This window comes from Leptidea sinapis, chromosome 1, assembly GCF_905404315.1.
Source record: "Leptidea sinapis chromosome 1, ilLepSina1.1, whole genome shotgun sequence".
Classification (NCBI taxonomy): Eukaryota; Metazoa; Arthropoda; class Insecta; order Lepidoptera; family Pieridae; genus Leptidea; species Leptidea sinapis.
Genome location: NC_066265.1, coordinates 3,522,084 through 3,541,986, shown reverse-complemented (window position 1 = coordinate 3,541,986; position 19,903 = coordinate 3,522,084). Strand labels below are relative to the sequence as shown.

Here is a 19,903-nt window from a genome sequence, read left to right as displayed (position 1 = left end):
ATTAGTGATTTACTTTCTGTGGCAGAGTTTAACAAAGGAAATACGATTTGAACATACTGAAAAAAAAAATTCTGCTAGAATTATTAGCATAAACACATTATCGAATTTGATACGGCCGAACCATTGGACACAGTCTGGTAGCGGACCATATTCGACGGTATGTCACAAAATTATTATTATAATCATCCGGACTGTACCGAGTGCGACGCCGGACCAATTGGTGCGAGGCGCCCACCGGACCGTCAGATGGTCCGGCCGTATCAAATCCGGCCATGTGTTTAGTATACCATACATACATGTATATAGTGTCCAATATACATTGCTATGCAGACGACAGCACTGGTGATGCCGTTTTCACGGGCCATGTAGGTCTCTCTCAGGAAACCGTCGACCATTGGCGGAAAAAACTTGTGTATCGAGTCCTCTCTTGAGAAGGTCGCGGATTGGGGTTAAATCAACCTTGTTCAATTTAAAAAATTGAATAACCAAACACTCCTAAAAAACCAAAATCTGAAGAAAATTTTGAGACTATTGTGAATATAGTAGGGTCAGCATAAGAAATTGATGGTTAATTAAAACTACTTTTTGCTATTCTGTAACCTCAATTTTGTATACTAAAGATATCAGGACCCACGCTGGTATTATCAAAGTCCTGTAAAAAGTGTCCTAAACAATCATTAAGAGAAAATTTTCAAATATTGCCTCTTAATATATTCCTGATATATATGTATATTGTTTTCTCAGGTCTGAGGCGATCTTTTTTGAATGGGTGGTAGTAGACGTTCAATAAGTGATCTTGAATAAAAATATTTGAATTTGAATTTTATAATGTTATGTATGTACATAGGCACAATGAATGAATTTTCTAGAAACTATTATCGTAATGTTACCAACCAGGAACTAAAATAAACTTAATATGCCTTCTACTCGGCCAAGTCGAATCAGTATTTTAGTCTTTTGTGGGGCTATGTATAACCATTTACAACATGATCCCAGAAAAAATTAAAAACAAATGTATGAAGAAATTTAAATAATAGTCAAAATCGCTTGTGTGGTAAAGGTTACTTTAACATAAATGACTTTCTTAATGATACCACAAATTGCGAATGGAGCGACTGCCGTCAGGTTAATTGAATAAAAAATTTGATTGTATCGAAGTTTTATTTAAAAAAAGAAGAAGAAGCCCGCTGAGTTTCTTTCAGGTCTGTGGCATACTTTTTCGAATTGGTGGTAGTTTTTGACGTTCAATAATGAATTGATTTCATATCCTTTCTTAAATAAAAATATTTGAATCCGAATTTCAATGTGTTGTGTATTCTGATTGCATACTTGGGCACAAATTACTTTAATAAACATATTTAAGCTGTGTTTTATTATATTTATATGTTGTTTATAATGTAGTCCGAGAATTAAACATACGATGGTTTATGAAGTTATATTTTCAGGCACCATCCATGGATTCGCTTCGCTTCACACTCTTCTGGGCTATAATCGGTAAGATTTTATATATTTTAATTTATACCTCTTTTTTTTTATTTAATTAAATTGCGTTACATGCGACTTGGTTACTAAATAAAATTGTAGTACTAAATAATTATCACATGCACCTCGTAATAAGGCATAGCAATGAACGGCAGAGGGGCAGACATTCAAATATATTTTTCCTCTAGGTATTCATTAATAGAATAGTAACATTGTTCCAAAAGTAACTTTTTCAAAGAGCTTATGAATTTTTTAATATTGGTTTCGGCTTTTAAGTGTTCTGGTAACTTATTATAAATTTTAACTGACATTGGGTAGGGACCGGAACTATGTAATGTTAATTTAGAGTTAGTTTGCATAAGATTATTTTTATAGCGAGGTGTGTTGTGCCGGGGCACGTCTATGTTTTTTCTGTATAGATTTGGGTGATTTCTTACAAACTTACATATTTCGAATTCACTTATGTGCACGGTAGTGTAAGAATATTTAGTTTTTGAAAATGAGCTTTGCAGCTTTCTCTTTGTTTAATATTTGCAAGCACACGAATACATTTTTTCTGTAATATAAAGAGTTCGTGTGCATCTACGCTGTTGCCCCACAGTATGACGCCGTAGTTTAGCCACGCTTGTGCGTAGGCGTGGTAGGCTAGGTTTTTAAATTTGTAGATTTCTTTAGTTCTCTTATAGCGTATATAAATTGTGATAATTTTAATTTGTTTTTTTGAATATGTGATTTAAAATTCACATTAGAATATTTATATTTAATTAAGTATATTTATACCGAGCAGAGAGAAATTTTGAACATTTTCTAATTTTGTTTTATTATATGTCTAGTTCATTTTTTTGCCTCGGTCTAAATTGCATTAATTTTGTTTTACTGAAATTGATCTCTAAATTATGATCGCTTAGCCACTCCTTTACCGTATTTATAATTGTTTCCATTTCTTCAATAAGTTTGTTACTATTTATACAAGGGAACGCGACGGAAAAATCGTCTACAAACATAACACAATGTACATCAATAACTTTCAGAAGGTCATTGATGTAAATAAGAAAGAGGACACATCCGAGTACGGAACCCTGAGGAATTGAGTCCCGCACCAGCTGGGTCCACGACCTGACGCTCGATATAGTTTTAGAGCTTTCATCTAGGTGATCTATTTCGACGTACTGTGAACGATTGCTGAGAAAGGAAGCAAACCACTTATGAGCTACACCTCGGATACCAATGTCATATAGTTTATTTAAAAGAATTTCGTATTTCTATTCTCTTTGGCGCGCTAGGGAAAAATTTATTTACGATGCGGGCGCACATCATGCATATTCGACACCCTGACGTTAGCTGGTAAACTAGACCAATTGTATCACCACAAGCCTCTTTACTCATATGTCTACTGAACCACAACTAATGGAAGAGTGATGGCATTTATCAGTTTGAGGCTCCTTTGCACAGGACGCCGGCTAGATTATGGGTACCACAACGGCGCCTTTTTCTGCCGTGAAGTAGTATTGTGTACGCATTATTATGTTTCTTTCTGAAGGATTCCGTAGCCAGTGAAATTACCATGCAAATGAAACTTAACATCTTGTCACAAGGTGACGAGCGGAATTGTAGTGCCGCTCAGAATTTTTGGGTTTTTCAAGAATCCTGAGCGGCACTGCATTGTAATGGGGTAGGGCGAATCAATTACCATCAGCTGAACGTCCTGCTCGTCTCGTCCCTTATTTTCATAAAAAAAACTCAAACATTCGTCCTAATTCAATTTCAAAATATACGAAGCCTTCCTCCTTCTGCGAATTTGTATTCATAAAATACCATACTATACCAGTGTTTGACGTCATATCCCGTCATTAGTACTTCATCTTCACCGCATCCATAACACATCGTGATCTCTGAAGATTAATTACAATTTAATTACACCATTAGCTAACCGATCATGACTATACAGGTAATGATAAAGTTGTGTTAGTCATTTTATTGGAAGTTAGCTTGCTGTAGAATACGAACCATAATATTTGGTTTCACGGTCTTCCGGGGTACGTGGTTCAATGCAATATTATGCAATAATATTACGTTCCTACCAACGACCAGCTCGCTATACTTCGTACTCGTGCTGGCGAGATAGTGTTTTTTTTTTATGTAATAGGAGGACAAACGAGCGTACGGGTCACCTGGTGTTAAGTGATCACCGCCGCCCACATTCTCTTGCAACACCAGAGGAATCACAAGAGCGTTGCCGGCCTTTAAGGAAGGTGTACGCGCTTTTTTTGAAGGTACCCATGTCGTATCGTCCCGGAAACACCGCACAAGGAAGCATTCCACAGCTTTGTAGTACGAGGAAGAAAGCTTCTTGAAAACCGCACTGTGGAGGACCGCCACACATCCAGATGGTGGGGATGATATCCTAACTTGTGTTTAGCTAAGAATAGTTGAGTAAGATAGCTTATCCTTCCCAAGGAAGATTTTTTTATGATAATAAGGGACGAGACAAGCAGGACGTTCAGCTGATGGTAATTGATATGCCCTGCCCATTACAATGCAGTGCCGCTCAGGATTCTTGAAAAGCCTCAAAAATTCTGAGCGGCACTACAATTGCGCTTGTCACCTTGAGCCATAAGATGTCAAGTCTCATTTGCCCAGTAATTTCACTAGCTTGCCCTTCAGACTGAAACACAATAATGTTTACACATTATTGTTTCACGAAACAAATACGCGCCGTTGTGGTACCCATAATCTAGCCAGCATTCTGTACAAAGGAGCCTCCCACTGGTGTTTGTTTGATTGAGGTTTATATAAAATCCACTGTAATTACTTAATACATTATATGGAATCGTCTTGTGGGCTTGCTTTGTGAACATGATTTTTGTTATGTTGTAGTTATCACTTATCATGCGTATGCTATAAATTGATAATTAATAAACCCGCTAAGACAATACAAAAATCTAACATAAGTCTTGCACAGGCTACGGTTGACGAAATAAGGTCTGTTAAAAAATCAGACATACAGAAGCTTTCTCATCGTTTAAAAAAAAACGATATTCTTTGAACCGAAATATCTACGTTGGGCAGTTCTACAGTTCTATCGTTGGGCAGGCGACAGATATGATAAAGATGAATATGACGTCTCAAAAAAGATAGAATCCGTTGAGGCGAAAAAAACACTCGAAACCAGTTGTCACCTCACTTCAGGAACTCTTAATAAAATGGAGCAATGGGCACGACGTTCTAACATTGATATAATCGGACTACCAGAAGCTAAAAATGAGTATTTACTAAAGACTATTAATAAACTTTCCGACGTTAAAAATTTTGATTACAGACATTGACTTTGTCACAAGAGTTACTCCTAAGCATAACGATTCGAAAAATCTAAACCGTATATATTATATAGTCATTCGTTTCCTTTTACGATACAAAAAGGACGACTTTCTGGCAAGATTGAGGGAAAAAAAGAATTTGAAGTGTTGTGATATTATCTACGCGGGTAATAACACTAGTTTCCGTAACCTCAGTTTTAGTAACCTCACTAGTTTCAATAAAATGATTCCCCATAAAACTAAAGATCTGGCTCGTGAGAAAAACTTCAAATATGTATGGGTTAAAAAATGACACACCTTTTACACATTCAATCTGAAAATGGTTTTAAAAAGTTTTAAATAATGCTTGTGTTGATTTTAAATACAATTTTATTTGAATGTGCAATGCTTGAATGTATCTAAATTTAAATTTTTATTTCGTGCTTTTAAGAAAGAGATGAACACTTTAATTAAATTATTTTCTTGTATCTTTTTATTTGCTTATTACATTAAAATTAATCTCGAATCCATTTTACCATTGGGAGGCTCTTTTGCACAGGATGCCGACTAGATTATGGGTACCACAACTGCGCCTATTTCTGCCGTTAATCAGTAATGTGTAAGCATTATTCTGTTTCGGTCTGAAGGGCGCCGTAGCTAGTCATATTACTGGGCAAATGAGACATAAAATCTTATGTCTCATGGTGACGAACGCCGTTGTAGTGCCACATTGTAGTGGGCAGGGTGTGTCAATAACCATCAGCTGAACGTTCTGCTCGTCTCGTCCCTTATTTGCAATAAATAAATCTTTTTAACACTTCATAAATATTATAATTTATTCGATATTTACACTGGTTGATTGCAAGGTTCGCGCTTGACTTGTTTAAAACAGTCATCCTGAGTTCACAGTAGTAGTGTTATAGTAATGATAATTAGCTTTATGATTCATAGCCAGCCATCCGTGAATGAACGAGGCGAACGTCAGACTCTTTGACCTAGAGCAACCTTTAAGTATCGATGTGTTATATATATATATATATATATAACTCAACAAACTCTCATAGAAAATATATCCATACAAAACAAATATTGGAACTAAAAATAATTATGGGTCTCAAATCGAAATGAAAACTATCATATCTCTTAACTGGACTAAACTGCACTCCATATTGTAATCCCCATTAAAATCTGTTCATTAGTTAAGGAGTCCATCGCGGACAAACAACGTGTCATGTAATTAATGTGTCGGTTTTTATAAACGTAGTTTATTTTTTACGTTTTAGTGACAGTTAATAATAATATATAATCAACTTGAATGAAAACTCCAAAAGCCGTACACAGAAAACAATTATGTCATCCAGGTAGACGAAAATTTTCATATAAATGTTCATAAAATGAAAACTACTGGGCCAAATTATTAAAATTATTATATGGGACCAGACGGCATCTATTTAGCATCAAACAAAAGAAGAATTACGTAAATCGGATCATAAATCTCAGAGTAATCGGTGTACATACATAAAAAAAAATACCGATCGAATTGATAACCTCATCCTTTTGGAAGTCGGATAAAAATGGAAATTCTACAAAATAAATCGCTTTATGCCTACTGTAATTTATAAAGCTTTTATTAAAGTGAGACTTTTAAAATAGCGCCTCATTTTTCGTTCATTTATCGCATGTCGCATTTAAGGCGGCGAAAATCATTAATTTTAATTATCCTATTTAAGTCAGGTTGGTCGAGTGTTATTAGACGCTTTATAACACCAGGAACAAACATAAACGTTTTTTGTCTACTACTCGGTTAAATTATTGTTAGGCGATTTTGGAGATTCAAAAGAATTATTAAAAAACAGTTCAATCAAACACAAATCCTTAATTAATTATTTACTCCCACTGCGGAAGTGTTGAGCTTCAATTAAAGTCATTAAAACATCAGCAGCAACTCTTTGCTCTCTCTAGAAGGAGAAAAGCTGGATACCTAAAATACTGATAATAATCGACAAAAATATTATTAGGAATTTCTCTTTACGACCGGTTGCAAAACCTACTTTACTAGCTGTAACATTCCCAGGGTTCTTTGTGCTAAGTGTTCATTCGTGAGTCGTGTCTGAGGAGTCTTCAAGAGGCCTTCACTTACTCATCACCATTAATTCCGATACTGTTATAGCGGTACTTCGATTTTGTTTGAATTATACGTCAATTTGCAACTAAGGAATTAAATTTGTTCTTAATAGTCTTGCTTGTGTCTAAATCTTTTATTTAAGTCGAAAAATCAACGTTCATCAGCTAATTTCAGTTTGTGCATTCACGTACTGCAACTACACTCACAAATGCCTATTAAAAGTCGTTAAAAAAGTCTGAGCGGCGAGTATATACGTATACATTTACTTATACAGATAAAATTAAAACATTTATTCAAATCAACATCTTATTTGGTGGTAGTAATGTTTAAATTCAATTGTATACGCTCATAAGAAGCTCATTGATTATGTCCGATGTATTTTGTTTTGGCAATTGAAATGTAGGTAATAATTTAGCAAAATGTTTAAAAACTTCAAGTTAATTTCATAATTTTGTTTATTTAAATGCACAATTACATGAAATACGAAACTCCATCCTATTTAAGTTTGGCACTTTGTCATTGCGTGGCGTTGTATTCAAAGCGCTGTCACAACTGAACGAAAACTCTGCCTAATAGATGTACAGGCAGATTTTTCTTCAGACAATTTTCGCACGTGATTGTAAATATAGTTGTTTTTTGTGCGTCAATGGGTTTGTGCTTTATATCTTTTAAATTTATTAATATAAAACATTCATTGGTTTAAAATATGAAGTCCCATCACTGTATGTTATGGGAACAGATCAGGATTATGGGAACTACAATGGCGCCATTTTCTGCTCAGAAGCAGCAATGTGTAGCCAAGGGGTATCTATTTACCATCAGCTGAACGTCCAGCTCGTCTCGTCCCTTTTTGTCATAAATATTTTGTGTCATTTGTATATAGTCTTCCACTAATCTTAGTATGAGCCATGCCGTAATTCCTAATAGCATAATATTATAATTATTACTTATTTTAAGACCCAGGTACTCAAAACACCCGGTAGGTGATTATAAATATTTGTAGTATGTTTTCATTTTGTTTTTAGCATATCTTGTAAAAGGACAGACAATATTATGATATTATGTGAATCACCTAATCTATAATTGTATCACCGCGATACAATAAGTAGTATCTAGTATATTAGAAGTGACATCAAAAAGAATTCTAAAGGAAACATTAAGAGAAAAATTGAAAGAAATAAACATTTTGACTGTTGCTTCTCAATATATTTTTGATAATGTTCTTTAAATGTTGATAAGCACATTGCGGGATTTGCTAGAAACTGTGACATTCATAATGTTCACACGAGGAACAAACATAAACTTGTTATGCCTACTACTCGGTTAAGTCGAGTTAGTTAGTCTTTTATTGGGCGATGTATATGCTTCTACAATATGATCCCAGAAAATGTACAAAACATAAAATAATTGTGTTTCATAAAAAATGTGTTACGAAATATAAAATAATTGTTAAAAAACGTTTGTGTGGAAAAGGTTACTATACCATAAACGATTTTCTTAAAGATACCACAGACTGGGAATGAAGCGAACACCCTCAGGCTCTTTAATTATAAATGTTTATGCTACAATACACAGAACAGTTTATTTTACGTATTCTGTGGTACAATATCACATTGTAATCCATATTTTTACATAAAAAAAGCCCGCTGAGTTTCTTACGCCCGTTCTTCTCAGGTCTGAGGTAGTCTTTTTGAATGGGTGGCAGTTTTTGACGTTCAATAAGTAATTTTGAATCCTATTTTGAATAAAAATATTTGTATTTCAATTAATTTTGAAAATAAATGCCTTTATTTAAAATCCCCTTTCGGATGTGACCGACCTTGTTGTTTCATAGATTTTCAGTTGAAGCAAAGGCACTACCCACTATAAAGATATTGGGATATGTATTTTTAGCAGATGAGATGATGGCATGCTAACAAGAACTTAGTTTTTTTTTATGAATAAAAGGGACGAGGAGAGCATGACGTTCAGCTGATGGTAATTAATACGCCCTGCCCATTATTTCAATGTAGTGCCGTTTAGGATTCTTGAATAACCCAAAAATTCTGAGCGGCTTTACAATTGCGCTCGTCACCTTGAGACATAAGATGTTAAGTCTCATTTGCCCAGTAATTTCACTAGTAACGGCGATCTTCAGACCGAAACACAGTAATCTTAGTTCTATTTACTTTGTTACAAGAGTAATCCTAAGAATGGCCAATACATAGATTTATATATAGAACTTTTCAAAATGTATACATTAATAATTCTTCTCTGTTAGTAACATTTGAAACTGCTTATTTTATATGTTAGTAAAGTTGCTTTCTCTAATTCAAGTTATTAATCAACTGAAGCATGTACGGTAACTTAATAAGTTGGCGAGACGAGAAATCTTGGACACTTTCAATAGCGATACAAGAAACATAAGGCTATATACTTGCAACCAGTCGGTTCAAACTGGTTTGAAACTCGCAGATTTTACATCAAGTGAACGTGTCTTTAAAGTTTGAACGTTGGTCTTTTTGTGGCTCCGGTTCCTCGGCTCCATCTGCAGTTTTTTTATTAATGAATTGATAAAGATCCGACAGTCGAGTATTTCAATTGTGATCATGAGATATAAATATTTATTCAACTTGTCGTCTTTTTTTCATATCTGTTTTTTAAACTTCGTAGAAATCTTGACGCAACCAATTTGGTATTTACGTACAGCGGGCGTATGACAGAAAGTGACAAGAGGACCAAGAAGACCACCTGATGTTAAATGGCCTGCCCATATTACAACGCAGTGCCGCTTTTGTGACCCCGGATTTATAATAAACTGGTCCAGCTATGTAAATTTAAAGAACACCCCATCTTCAAGGCTAAAGAGCTTCTATCAAAATATTTAATACATCTATCCTATATGGAAACTGAAAATATTCTTAAGGTACAATCCTAAAAAATACACAATACACACACTTTCACCTACATATACACACAATTAATACTTGTATAGTTATTACTTTTAGTTTATTTCTTTATACGATTAGTAAAATTTTAGTAATCAGCTTGTTGTCACTAGCCGCTTGTATATCTTTATTTTCTGTTAATTCTACTATTTCCCCCACGAGACAGGCAACGCCTAGTGTGGGGGTCAGTATAAAATGTTAATTTGTACATGAAAAGTGCGAAAAAAATGATTTTGTATTTTTGTATTGCCATATGCCCCCGTAACAGTTGGGAACTGTACTCCTGATATTGTTGACGGACAATTCTACCTTGGACAAATAATCCAGGTCCAATTGTGAGAAAGAAGTCACTCGTTGAATCCAACTCGGATGGGCAGCGTTCGGGAAGCTCCGTAGAAGCCGTTAACGTTACGTTCTGAGACATCCTGTATTATCACAATTTCATGAGAGACTGGGTCTATTGTACAATACCATACCGACTCTCCAAATATATCTCGAGCATAAATTTGAGCATTTCCGGAATACAGAAGACATAATACAACAAATTACAAAATAAAACTCATTCTTCTTTCTCTCACCTAGTTTCATTAATAATAAAAGCACAATCATCCACAAATTATATTTGAACATATTATATTACTAAAAAACTTGTGCCTAGTGTCTCCCTACTGTTTTCAAAATAAAACATTAACGTCTCTTTTTAACCGACTTCAAAAAGGAGGAGGTTCTCAATTCGATCGGTATTTTTTTTATGTGTGTACACCGATTACTCTGAGATTTATTATCGGATTTACGTATTTCTATTTCTATTTTTAGTTCAATGCGAAGTAGATGCCATTTAAAAAATTTACATAGTTTGGCTCAGTAGTTTTCATTTTATGAACATTTTTTATGAAAATTCTTGTCTACGTGGATGATATAATTGTTTTTGTGTACGGCTTTTTTAGAAGTTTTCATTCAGGTTGATTATATATTATTAACTGACACTAAAAAATAAAAAAATAAAAAAACTACGTTTAAAAAAACCGACTTCAAAAATTGAATAGTATCAAATAACTAAAAAAATAATTTAATACACCTCTAATGAAAACCTTTACCTTTAATATTAATAAAATACCATTATTTGTATGTGCTACATATTAATAGCTTTGAAGTCGGTGGCATAAAATTTTTACTTATTTGATACTTTTCTGTTTTTGAAGTAGTTTTTTTTTCATGCATCAAGTGAATCTTCTATCTATAATCTACTAGATTCAATATACAAAAACTGCTAAATCTTGTTTCCACATTAAAAAAATTATATAATTAAGTAAAGGAAAAATTATAAGCTTTCCGGATATAATAAAATATAAAATAAATAACTAGTTTTACTAAACTAAAGTCAGATTTATAATAGTTTTATTTATATAAAAGCCACATGTAGCTGTGGTCTTGTAGCAGACCAAACAAAAGCAACGAAAACATACGATTCTCTGCGAGCATTTGCAATTTAAAGCGCTTAATCAATCCTTAATCAAGGACACATACTGAATATGCATGACGCACGATTTTAGAGGCTGCAGTAATTCCCATAGGAATGCATTTGCTAAGCCAAGACCAACGATTGCCGTAATAGCAACAGGCGACAAACGCGTGATAGAATTTCACTCGACTTCTCAATATAGCTTTGTTTCTCAGGGAGCAAAAACAAAAGAACAAGCCAATCTGAGATTGCTATTTGTGACTTATGCGGTTGCAGCCATTATATCTGATTACAGTATAGCAAGTCAGCATTTTTGAAAGCAATATTTCTAGAGTTACTTGAAATTGTTATTAATTGATTATAATTAATTATAAATTGTTACCGGCAACGCTCCTGTGATACCTCTGGTGTTGCAAGAGATTGTGGGCGGCGGTGATCACTTAACAACAGGTGACCCGTACGCGGGCATACATATTATGTCAATCAAATAGTAACATAGTAAAAACTCTTCACTGAATTTTTAAGTTATAAATTCTTTTCGCGCGGTTGAAAACAATTATCAGACTGAATTTTCTTATGAACGCGCATAAATTCGAGGCCCTGACGTTAGTTGGTCAACTAGACCATTTGTATCATACTTCAGCTGCCATAAGCCTCTTGTGACTCACATGTCTACTGAACCACAACCAATGGATGTAATAAAATTTTAATATATAAGTTATTATTTAAATATATAAATATAGACGACGGACAGATGGCGGTTGGGGCGGTAGAGTCCTAGAATGGCGACGAATCGCCAGAATACGTTGGATGAGGGCAGTGCAGGACCGATCGTCGTGGAAATCTTTGGGGGAGGCCTTTGTCCAGCAGTGGACGTCGTCCGGCTGATGATGATGATGATTATATAAGTTGTATAATAAAAATCATAGAACAGTTTAAAGAGATAAGAGTGGCCTTGTGGACGGGGCAGGTGTGCTGCAACTATGAGCGACTGTTCGTAGTTCACCGAAATCATTTTCACCGGTTGACAATTGAGCTCTTATTGTAATAACGTACGAAGCTTCTCGAAAACAATGAATTTTGCCGTATTACACTAATAACTCGTAAAAAAGAAGCCAGGGCTGTAGTGTAGCCCTTTTTCACCGGTGAGTCCAAAAAGCTTCAAATACAAGTAATATTTGTAGTTATTAAATATGTATATCAATGTTTGAATCCATGCGTTTTTTTTTTTATGGTATTCCATACAAAAAGAAAATCCTATTGGAGGACAAACGAGCGTACGGGTCACCTGGTGTTAAGTGATCACCGCCGCCCACACTCTCCTGCAACACCAGAGGAATCACAAGAGCGTTGTCGGCCTTTAAGGAAGGTGTACGCGCTTTTCTTGAAGGTACCCATGTCGTATCGTCCCGGAAACACCGCACAAGGAAGCTCATTCCACAGATTTATATGTATTCCCGCGTATTGATAGGGTTGTACCTTAATGTAAACAATGACGATTTAAGTATGTGCGCAAACGCAAAATAAGTAAAACAGGCTGAAGGGGAAATGTGGGCACAAATTACAATTATTATACTATAATATTATTATAGTCCTGCTGGCATGAGCGAGCATGCAACCAAGGTGTCGCGTTTGGTTTATTACGAAAAAAATTGATATAAAATAATTCACAAAGCGTATTGATAAAACCCACGAAGAAAATTTATAAATACTAATAAACTATCGAATAAAATATCTTACTGTTAATAAGAATAAGTTACTGTCTTATAAAAATAGTAAAAATTCTGAATGCTGTGGTTGCTTATAAGTGAATTAACTGGTATCAATATTATTATTATATTTAAAATATCTTTTAAGTTTAAACATGTAAAGAGTGTAATTTGTTAGTTGCCCAAATAAATAAGTTTTGTGTAGATAGGTATCATAGTTTTATGATAATATAAAACAATTCAAATAAAAATACCTCTTTTACAAAAAATAAATCTATCGGGATTTTTTTTCGTATTCCTGTTTTTGAAACTACAATAATTTAGATAAAGAAATGAAGATAAACATGTCAAAAAATTGGAACCGTAGTATTTGTAGAAGTATTTTAAGTAGATTTTCAAAAATGTTAGTCTTAAACGGCCTTACAAATAAACTTGGTATAAAGTTATAATTGATGATAAACAAAGAAAATGCAAAATGTTTACAATATCGTTGACAACACTGTCAATACCACTGTCAATACAATGATAATTCTGAAGTTTTCCTAATAACAAGCTGCCTTGCAAATAAAAGCGGGAAACGTTTAACGTCCGAACAAACCATTCGTAAGCAAAATGTCTATTTGTAAACATTTTTCATATTCTTGGTTTATGCTTAGTTATAACTTTATGCCAATTTTATTTGTAAGGCCGTAAGACTATAGCACCTTAATAAATGACATTGTCAGTTGAAAGTAATCTTCTCGTCAGACAATCTGTGCAGCGATCAAGTTAGTCTTGTGTGATCGGACCTTCCGGCAGATGCTAATGCACTCAATGAATATCCTGCATCGCTCTATGTTCTCACAGTTTTTGCTCTCTGTCTCAAACAACAAAAAATCACGCCATATCCTTACGAATGGACATTAATAAAACTTGCTTTTTTATCCACAGCGAGCGGCTGCGAACAATTCACTTACGTGAAACCACAGAGTAGGGATGGGTACTTAGGTAAAACTTTGCTGAGTAAATCATCAATGACGATCTATACATAAAGAACGTCATTGGCTAGTATATTAAAAGTCTGTCCCCCTTATTCATAATAGTCTGCTAACTTAAAGCATTGCTAATTCTCACTCTGTCTAATTGTCTCGTCTATTGACCTAAGTCAGAATGAGAAAAAACACTCCTTAGCGGCTGTTTAAAGTTAGCGGACCATTATGAATAAGGGGGGTGTAACACTACATAGGTTGGTATAATTGGTCACAATGTAGTCACAGTTTCTTCGTCATTCAGATAAACTGCGTTTAGTAATACGGTTTGCTGTAGAACCGCTGTTTAGTTAAATTATTTAAACAGAACGTCTATATAACACTAGAAATAAGTGATTGCTAGTAACTAATTCTCGTAGGCTTCATAATAGCTTTAAGGGTAAATGTATACAATTTTAAAATAAAGTCCCAGCCACTGTTCAGGCATTATCTATAAATAAATTTAAATGTTTTATTTAAAAAATGGCTCTGTCGTAAATCCTGTTACTCCACAGCTGAATATCTAAGTGATTGGACAGCCTGGGCCTAGAATAATCTAGAATAAAAATATACAATATTTTACTGTCATAAGACAGTAAAATATTGTATATTTTTATTAGAAAGAGCGCAAAAAAAGAATGCTGGGAGAGTTTCTTGCGCAGCGTCTTCTCTCTCAGAGCGTCTTTTGTTTCCGAAGACTACTTAGTAAGTTCTAGTATATTAGAAATGACTTCAAAAAGAATTCTAAAGGAATCAATTTTGAGAAAATAAATACATTTTATGTCTAAAACTTAGATAATTATTGGCTTGATCATTGGAATGGTATATTCCAGTGTAGATTTAATATTATTCCAGTACCATTCTAGCGCTGGACTGGATTATTGTGAACCGAGCATTAGGCCTTGCGTTGCTGACAGAGAAGTTTTTCTAATCGCATTGTTAATGTAACTTACGTAATGTTGTCTGTAACTTTATTTCAGGCGAAGATTAAGCAGAAAACACGCAAACATGGTGTTTTTAGACAAGTTTTGTGGTGAAAGAATAGCATTTCGAGCTATGAACACTACTTATTCCTGTTACACATATCCTTAAGTCTTATTTGTAGGTTGCTAAAGCTTGCTGTTGGTTATAGTTAACACTGCCGAGCCTTTTTGAACTACCACTTTTCTTTGAAGTTAAACAAGTGTTTTGGCATGGCGTGACGCATTTTTTTGGTACTTCTCTCAGAAAAGTTATGTAGTAGTGATTAACGAGGATTGTAAGCATATAAACTGTTTTCCACGCAATAATTTTGAAAATATTGGCTTTGTTACATTGATGGCGGGCCGGCAGCCGTGAACTCATATCGCTCAAGGTCGCTGGCATTTAGTGTCGCCTTAAAAGGGCGTTCAGCGCTTTCAATTCAAAGATCAATTCTAATTTTGTAATGGTAAACAAAAATTGGTTACACAGTATCGAAAATTACCTCAATCGAAATTTTACGTCAATTTCTTAATAAATACGATCATTTTCGATACTTGATAATAGTCATTATAATTATTTATTAGTTCTTATTACCCATTATATATTATAATTGAACTATCATTACTTTAAATATTGAATAAGAATAGCTATTATTGGTACGGTAATTACTCTATGTAATTCGCAATAAGTTATTAAAATTTTGCCCGAATAATCTCAGTATTTAACGATTAAATGAAAATCGACAGGCAAAATTGTGTTTAAGAAATGAAAACGGTAATAAAATTAAATTTATAGAATAAAGGTCGTAGCTCATTCAACCAAAACAGTATCCAAACCGCACCGCCTCTTCATTTGTCGTCTACTAGTTGTCGGCAAAATATGGTGACCGCGTGATCAACGAGTAAACACATCAGTCCGCTAGTAACATCACGTTGTCAACGAGCATAGACCAAGTATAGTAACTAGACATCGGTTTGGGTGCCAACATGAGACAGATAATATCTTATATATACAGGTACATAATATAACACAAGTGTTCATACACTATCACTTTTACATTGTAAACACAACATCGCACCATATTTCCGTCGATTCTACTTAAAATTGTCACTGATGTTGAATAACTAGTGGATTTTTCACACGTTTCACAACAACAATAGCTTATTTTTATAGACGCAAATAAAAGAAAACAAAATATCTGTGCAGCGCTTTTAAGTTTGTTTAGCACACCGGGTGTGCTGACCTTGAAAAATCCGGCACGCATGGCGAAACAAAAAATCTAATCACTCTATCTCATTTCTTTGCATAAGACTCGCATACGTTTTTCTTTTTCTCGTGTGGGTGAGACGGAAGCTATCAATTAGTCTAGTTACTATATTTGGTCTATGTCCACGAGATGTGCAGTCTGTCAACGAATGGGTCTAGCTAATTCATAGCTGTCATGCTTAATACAAAAGAAAATTGAAGACGCAACCAAGAAAACAATTGTGGTGTCTGGCAGCGGTGCATAGTCACAGCGTCGTCGTCGTGAAACATCCTCGCGGTGAAAATAGGACAACTTGCAAACATGGCGTTCCGTTGACGCTAAGTAGTATGTATAGCGCCGCACGAGGCGATACGGTGCGGGTCGATGCGTCTAATGAGCAGTCTCCTTAATAATCCGTGGTTGCCATAGATAGAACGAATAGTACACAGAATGTAGGAAGTACAAACAATTACTACAAAGAAGTCGGAAGTCTAGGACTAGAATTGGCAGCTGACGGAAGCCATCACAGCTATAACTTGTCTATCAACGATTTAAAAAAAATCAACACGATTATTTGAATATTTGTTTAATCATGATTATAGCTACGTAAAGTCGAAAAACTGGACAAGTGCGAAAAAAAACCTTTTTTTATACTTATATAAAAAGGGAAAAGGTTTTTTTACTTCTTCGTCAAAAATCAAAAACATTATTTAAAAATCTGTTTAAGCTTGTGCCAATACGATACACCACATAACAGGGTTAACTTAATTCGAATTTATGAACGATAACACAAAACATCCTGTTTTTATGATTTAATTGCAAATGTATACTTTTCAGACTTTTCCCTATACTTGTAGTATAAGACGGTAATATATGCCAAATTTCAAAGTCCTAGGTCAACGGAAATAATAATAACTCCTTTATTTTCAGGCTACATGGCCCATAAAATAAATACCTTATAGTCTAACATACATATAAATTTTAATTCCCTCGTGTGTCGAAAAATGCGTTTTTTGCTGCAAAAGCGGCCGTATCTTTTTTTCAATTTAACATAGAAGTTTGTTTTTTTCACAGCTTTAAGTGAATGTAGATTTGAGTATATCTTTTTAATTTCAACACGAGAGTTCCACGCGTTCCCGAGATATAGGACCTTGAAGGACAGATGGAAGGACGCAAAACAAAGTGATCCTATAACGGTTCCGTTTTTTAATTTTGAGGAACGGAACTCTAAACATTAGATAAAGTAAAATAAATGCCGGTGGACTGATCTGACCTTACTCAGATTGCTGGGCTGGGCTACGCTTGAGCTAAGATAATAAAAAACTAAAGAAATTGAGCAGGTATTCGGTTCTATTTGTTATTATTATTTTCCTACCATCACGGACGAGTAAAAAATAAGGACTCCGTGCCATCTTAAATAACAGTGAGGCAAAACAATCCGGTAAACGTGTAAATATACAGCCCCACGCAATTTATATTTTGATTGTAAACGTGTAGATATAGAATATTAAAAGGCTTATTTCTAAATCTGAATTCTAGGAGTTTCATGACCCGTTTTCTCTCCCAGAAAGCAGTTTGATGATATACGCACTAAAAAATCAATTATTTTATGTTTATGACAGCATCAATTCCGAAAATTCAATGGTTATTGTGAATCTAGGAAGCGTGTAATTGTCGAGAATCAATTCCGCGTAACATATTCATTCATTTAGACTCGGATATTAGCGGTATTTATCATATTATGTGAGTCAACTTCCGTATTCTTATGTCTATATATCTTACAAGATGACGTTACTGTTGACAGCGATAGCTGGAATTATTCCATAATTGGTATTATTTACTAAATTGGTATCAAAACCGTATCTTCCTACTTTGTACAACTGTTTATCGCAAGAATATTATTATAGTCTGTTTTTTAACAAACGAATACCTACTGAGTATATCTCTCGCACATTTTCGATACTGACAGAATGAGATGGGACTTTGTTAGGGGTGGGTCAACGCCTTTGGTCTTTTTTGAAATTGTTAAGGAACGTTCATATTGAATATATATATATTTAGAGAAATCATTTTTATTTGCGTTTCTGTGGAACGGACTTTATTTTGTACTTGTTTGCTAAAAAAAAATAGACTATAATTCGTGCATTGATTAATAACTAGAACCAGCCCAATATTTGTTGGATTAGCGTTCTCTATCTTAGAGTGGGGAAACCTGCTAGTGGCTCATCTAGTGATAAGTGAATAAATACCACGGATCAAATCAAATCAAAATCTTCTTAATACTTGTCACATTAATACAAAATCGTCGTACTGTAAGGACAATAGACAATATGTGACGCCCGGCAAGGGCACAGCAACATTTTATATAAACAAAATAATATAAGGTTTCACAAACAATACAAGTACTTCTATACTTCTATTTACCTATTTCTATAATATTATATCAAAATTAGTATAGTTAAAATATTCGGTTAGATTACTGAAGCTTTGTCCAGCAAAAACATTTTTAAGGGTATAATTCGGGATATGATTTTAAATTTTTATTACAATGAGGTGAGGGCTCGATGACACTAGTGAAATGGTTGTGTGAGACAGTTTTAATTTATTTATTTACACCCATGCTTTAAATCCTCTATTAAAGATTCTGAAACAGTTAGCTTATTGCCCACATTAAAACACCGAATGTTCTAATAACCATTACATCATCCAAAAGAGTGTTGTACTGAATTTCATAACAACACTCCTATTTTTTTTTCATTCCCTTTATGCTCAAAGAGTTTAACAGACAGCCACATTCTTATTGTTCGATGCGTGGCATCTGTATGAATTTCAAAAAAAGAACATTTTGGTTTACGCGCGTTCCACACCACCAGAACGTCGCGCGCCGTAAAAAAAAGTAGGTTATTCGAATCCCCGCCATTTTTTTACGATATTTTTATTGTTTTGTTTATAAAAAATGAGCGATTAATTTCCAAAAGAACATAATATTCAAGTGAATTTTAATATGCACTGCACTATAAAAAATATAAATTACTACTAAAATAAATAATTCTTTCGTTAATACTTAGTTAATTTGTATATAATATATATATTAGTAATGATAATATTTTGTTACTACTAGGACTGGCTGTTTTTTTGTTGTTAGCAGTAAGCTAACTGTTTCAGAATCTTTTAAAGGATTCATATTTTGGGTGTAGATAAAGTCTTGTATGCAACTGTTGATAATTAGGTATTAAAACATTCATGTGATACTATTATCACACTCGGCTTCGCCTCGTGAGATAAATCCACATTCTTGTTTTAATACCCCTTATTACACAACAGTTGCATAAATAACTATTAACTTCCTATTAGATAATAGATTTATCCTGATAATGGATCTTTGTAATACTACATGTCTTAAAAACGCATTGATGGCCTTTGAGCTGGGGGTTATCTCATTTGCATTCAGTTTTCGATAAAAAAAAAGTATCGAACAAATATCTTCCAAATGTGTTTTCCGTTTTGGCATCGAAAAGAAAAACGTTTGAAAATACATCTAATATATAAAATTGTCGTGTCACGGTGTACGTAATTTTTTCTCTTACTTATAACCTATTCAAATTCAAATATTTTTATTCAAAATAGGATTTAAACTCACTTATTGAACGTCAAAAACTACCACCCATTCAAAAGAGACTGCCTCA

General features: G+C 34.1%; 1 protein-coding gene across 4 annotated transcripts in view; it reads left to right on the top strand.

Moving 5' to 3' along the window:
* The window catches only part of LOC126969039 (uncharacterized), a 40,226-nt gene that overhangs the window by 1,561 nt on the left and 18,762 nt on the right, over positions 1–19,903 (top strand). For all 4 annotated transcript variants that reach the window (XR_007730336.1, XR_007730334.1, XR_007730335.1 and 1 more), the window contains exon 2: positions 1,446–1,494. Coding sequence is in view for 1 of the 4 variants with exons in the window: in XM_050814313.1 (XP_050670270.1) it covers positions 1,455–1,494 (40 nt within the window). In the remaining 3 variants the exon portion in view is untranslated. The remainder of the gene's footprint in view (positions 1–1,445; positions 1,495–19,903) is intronic.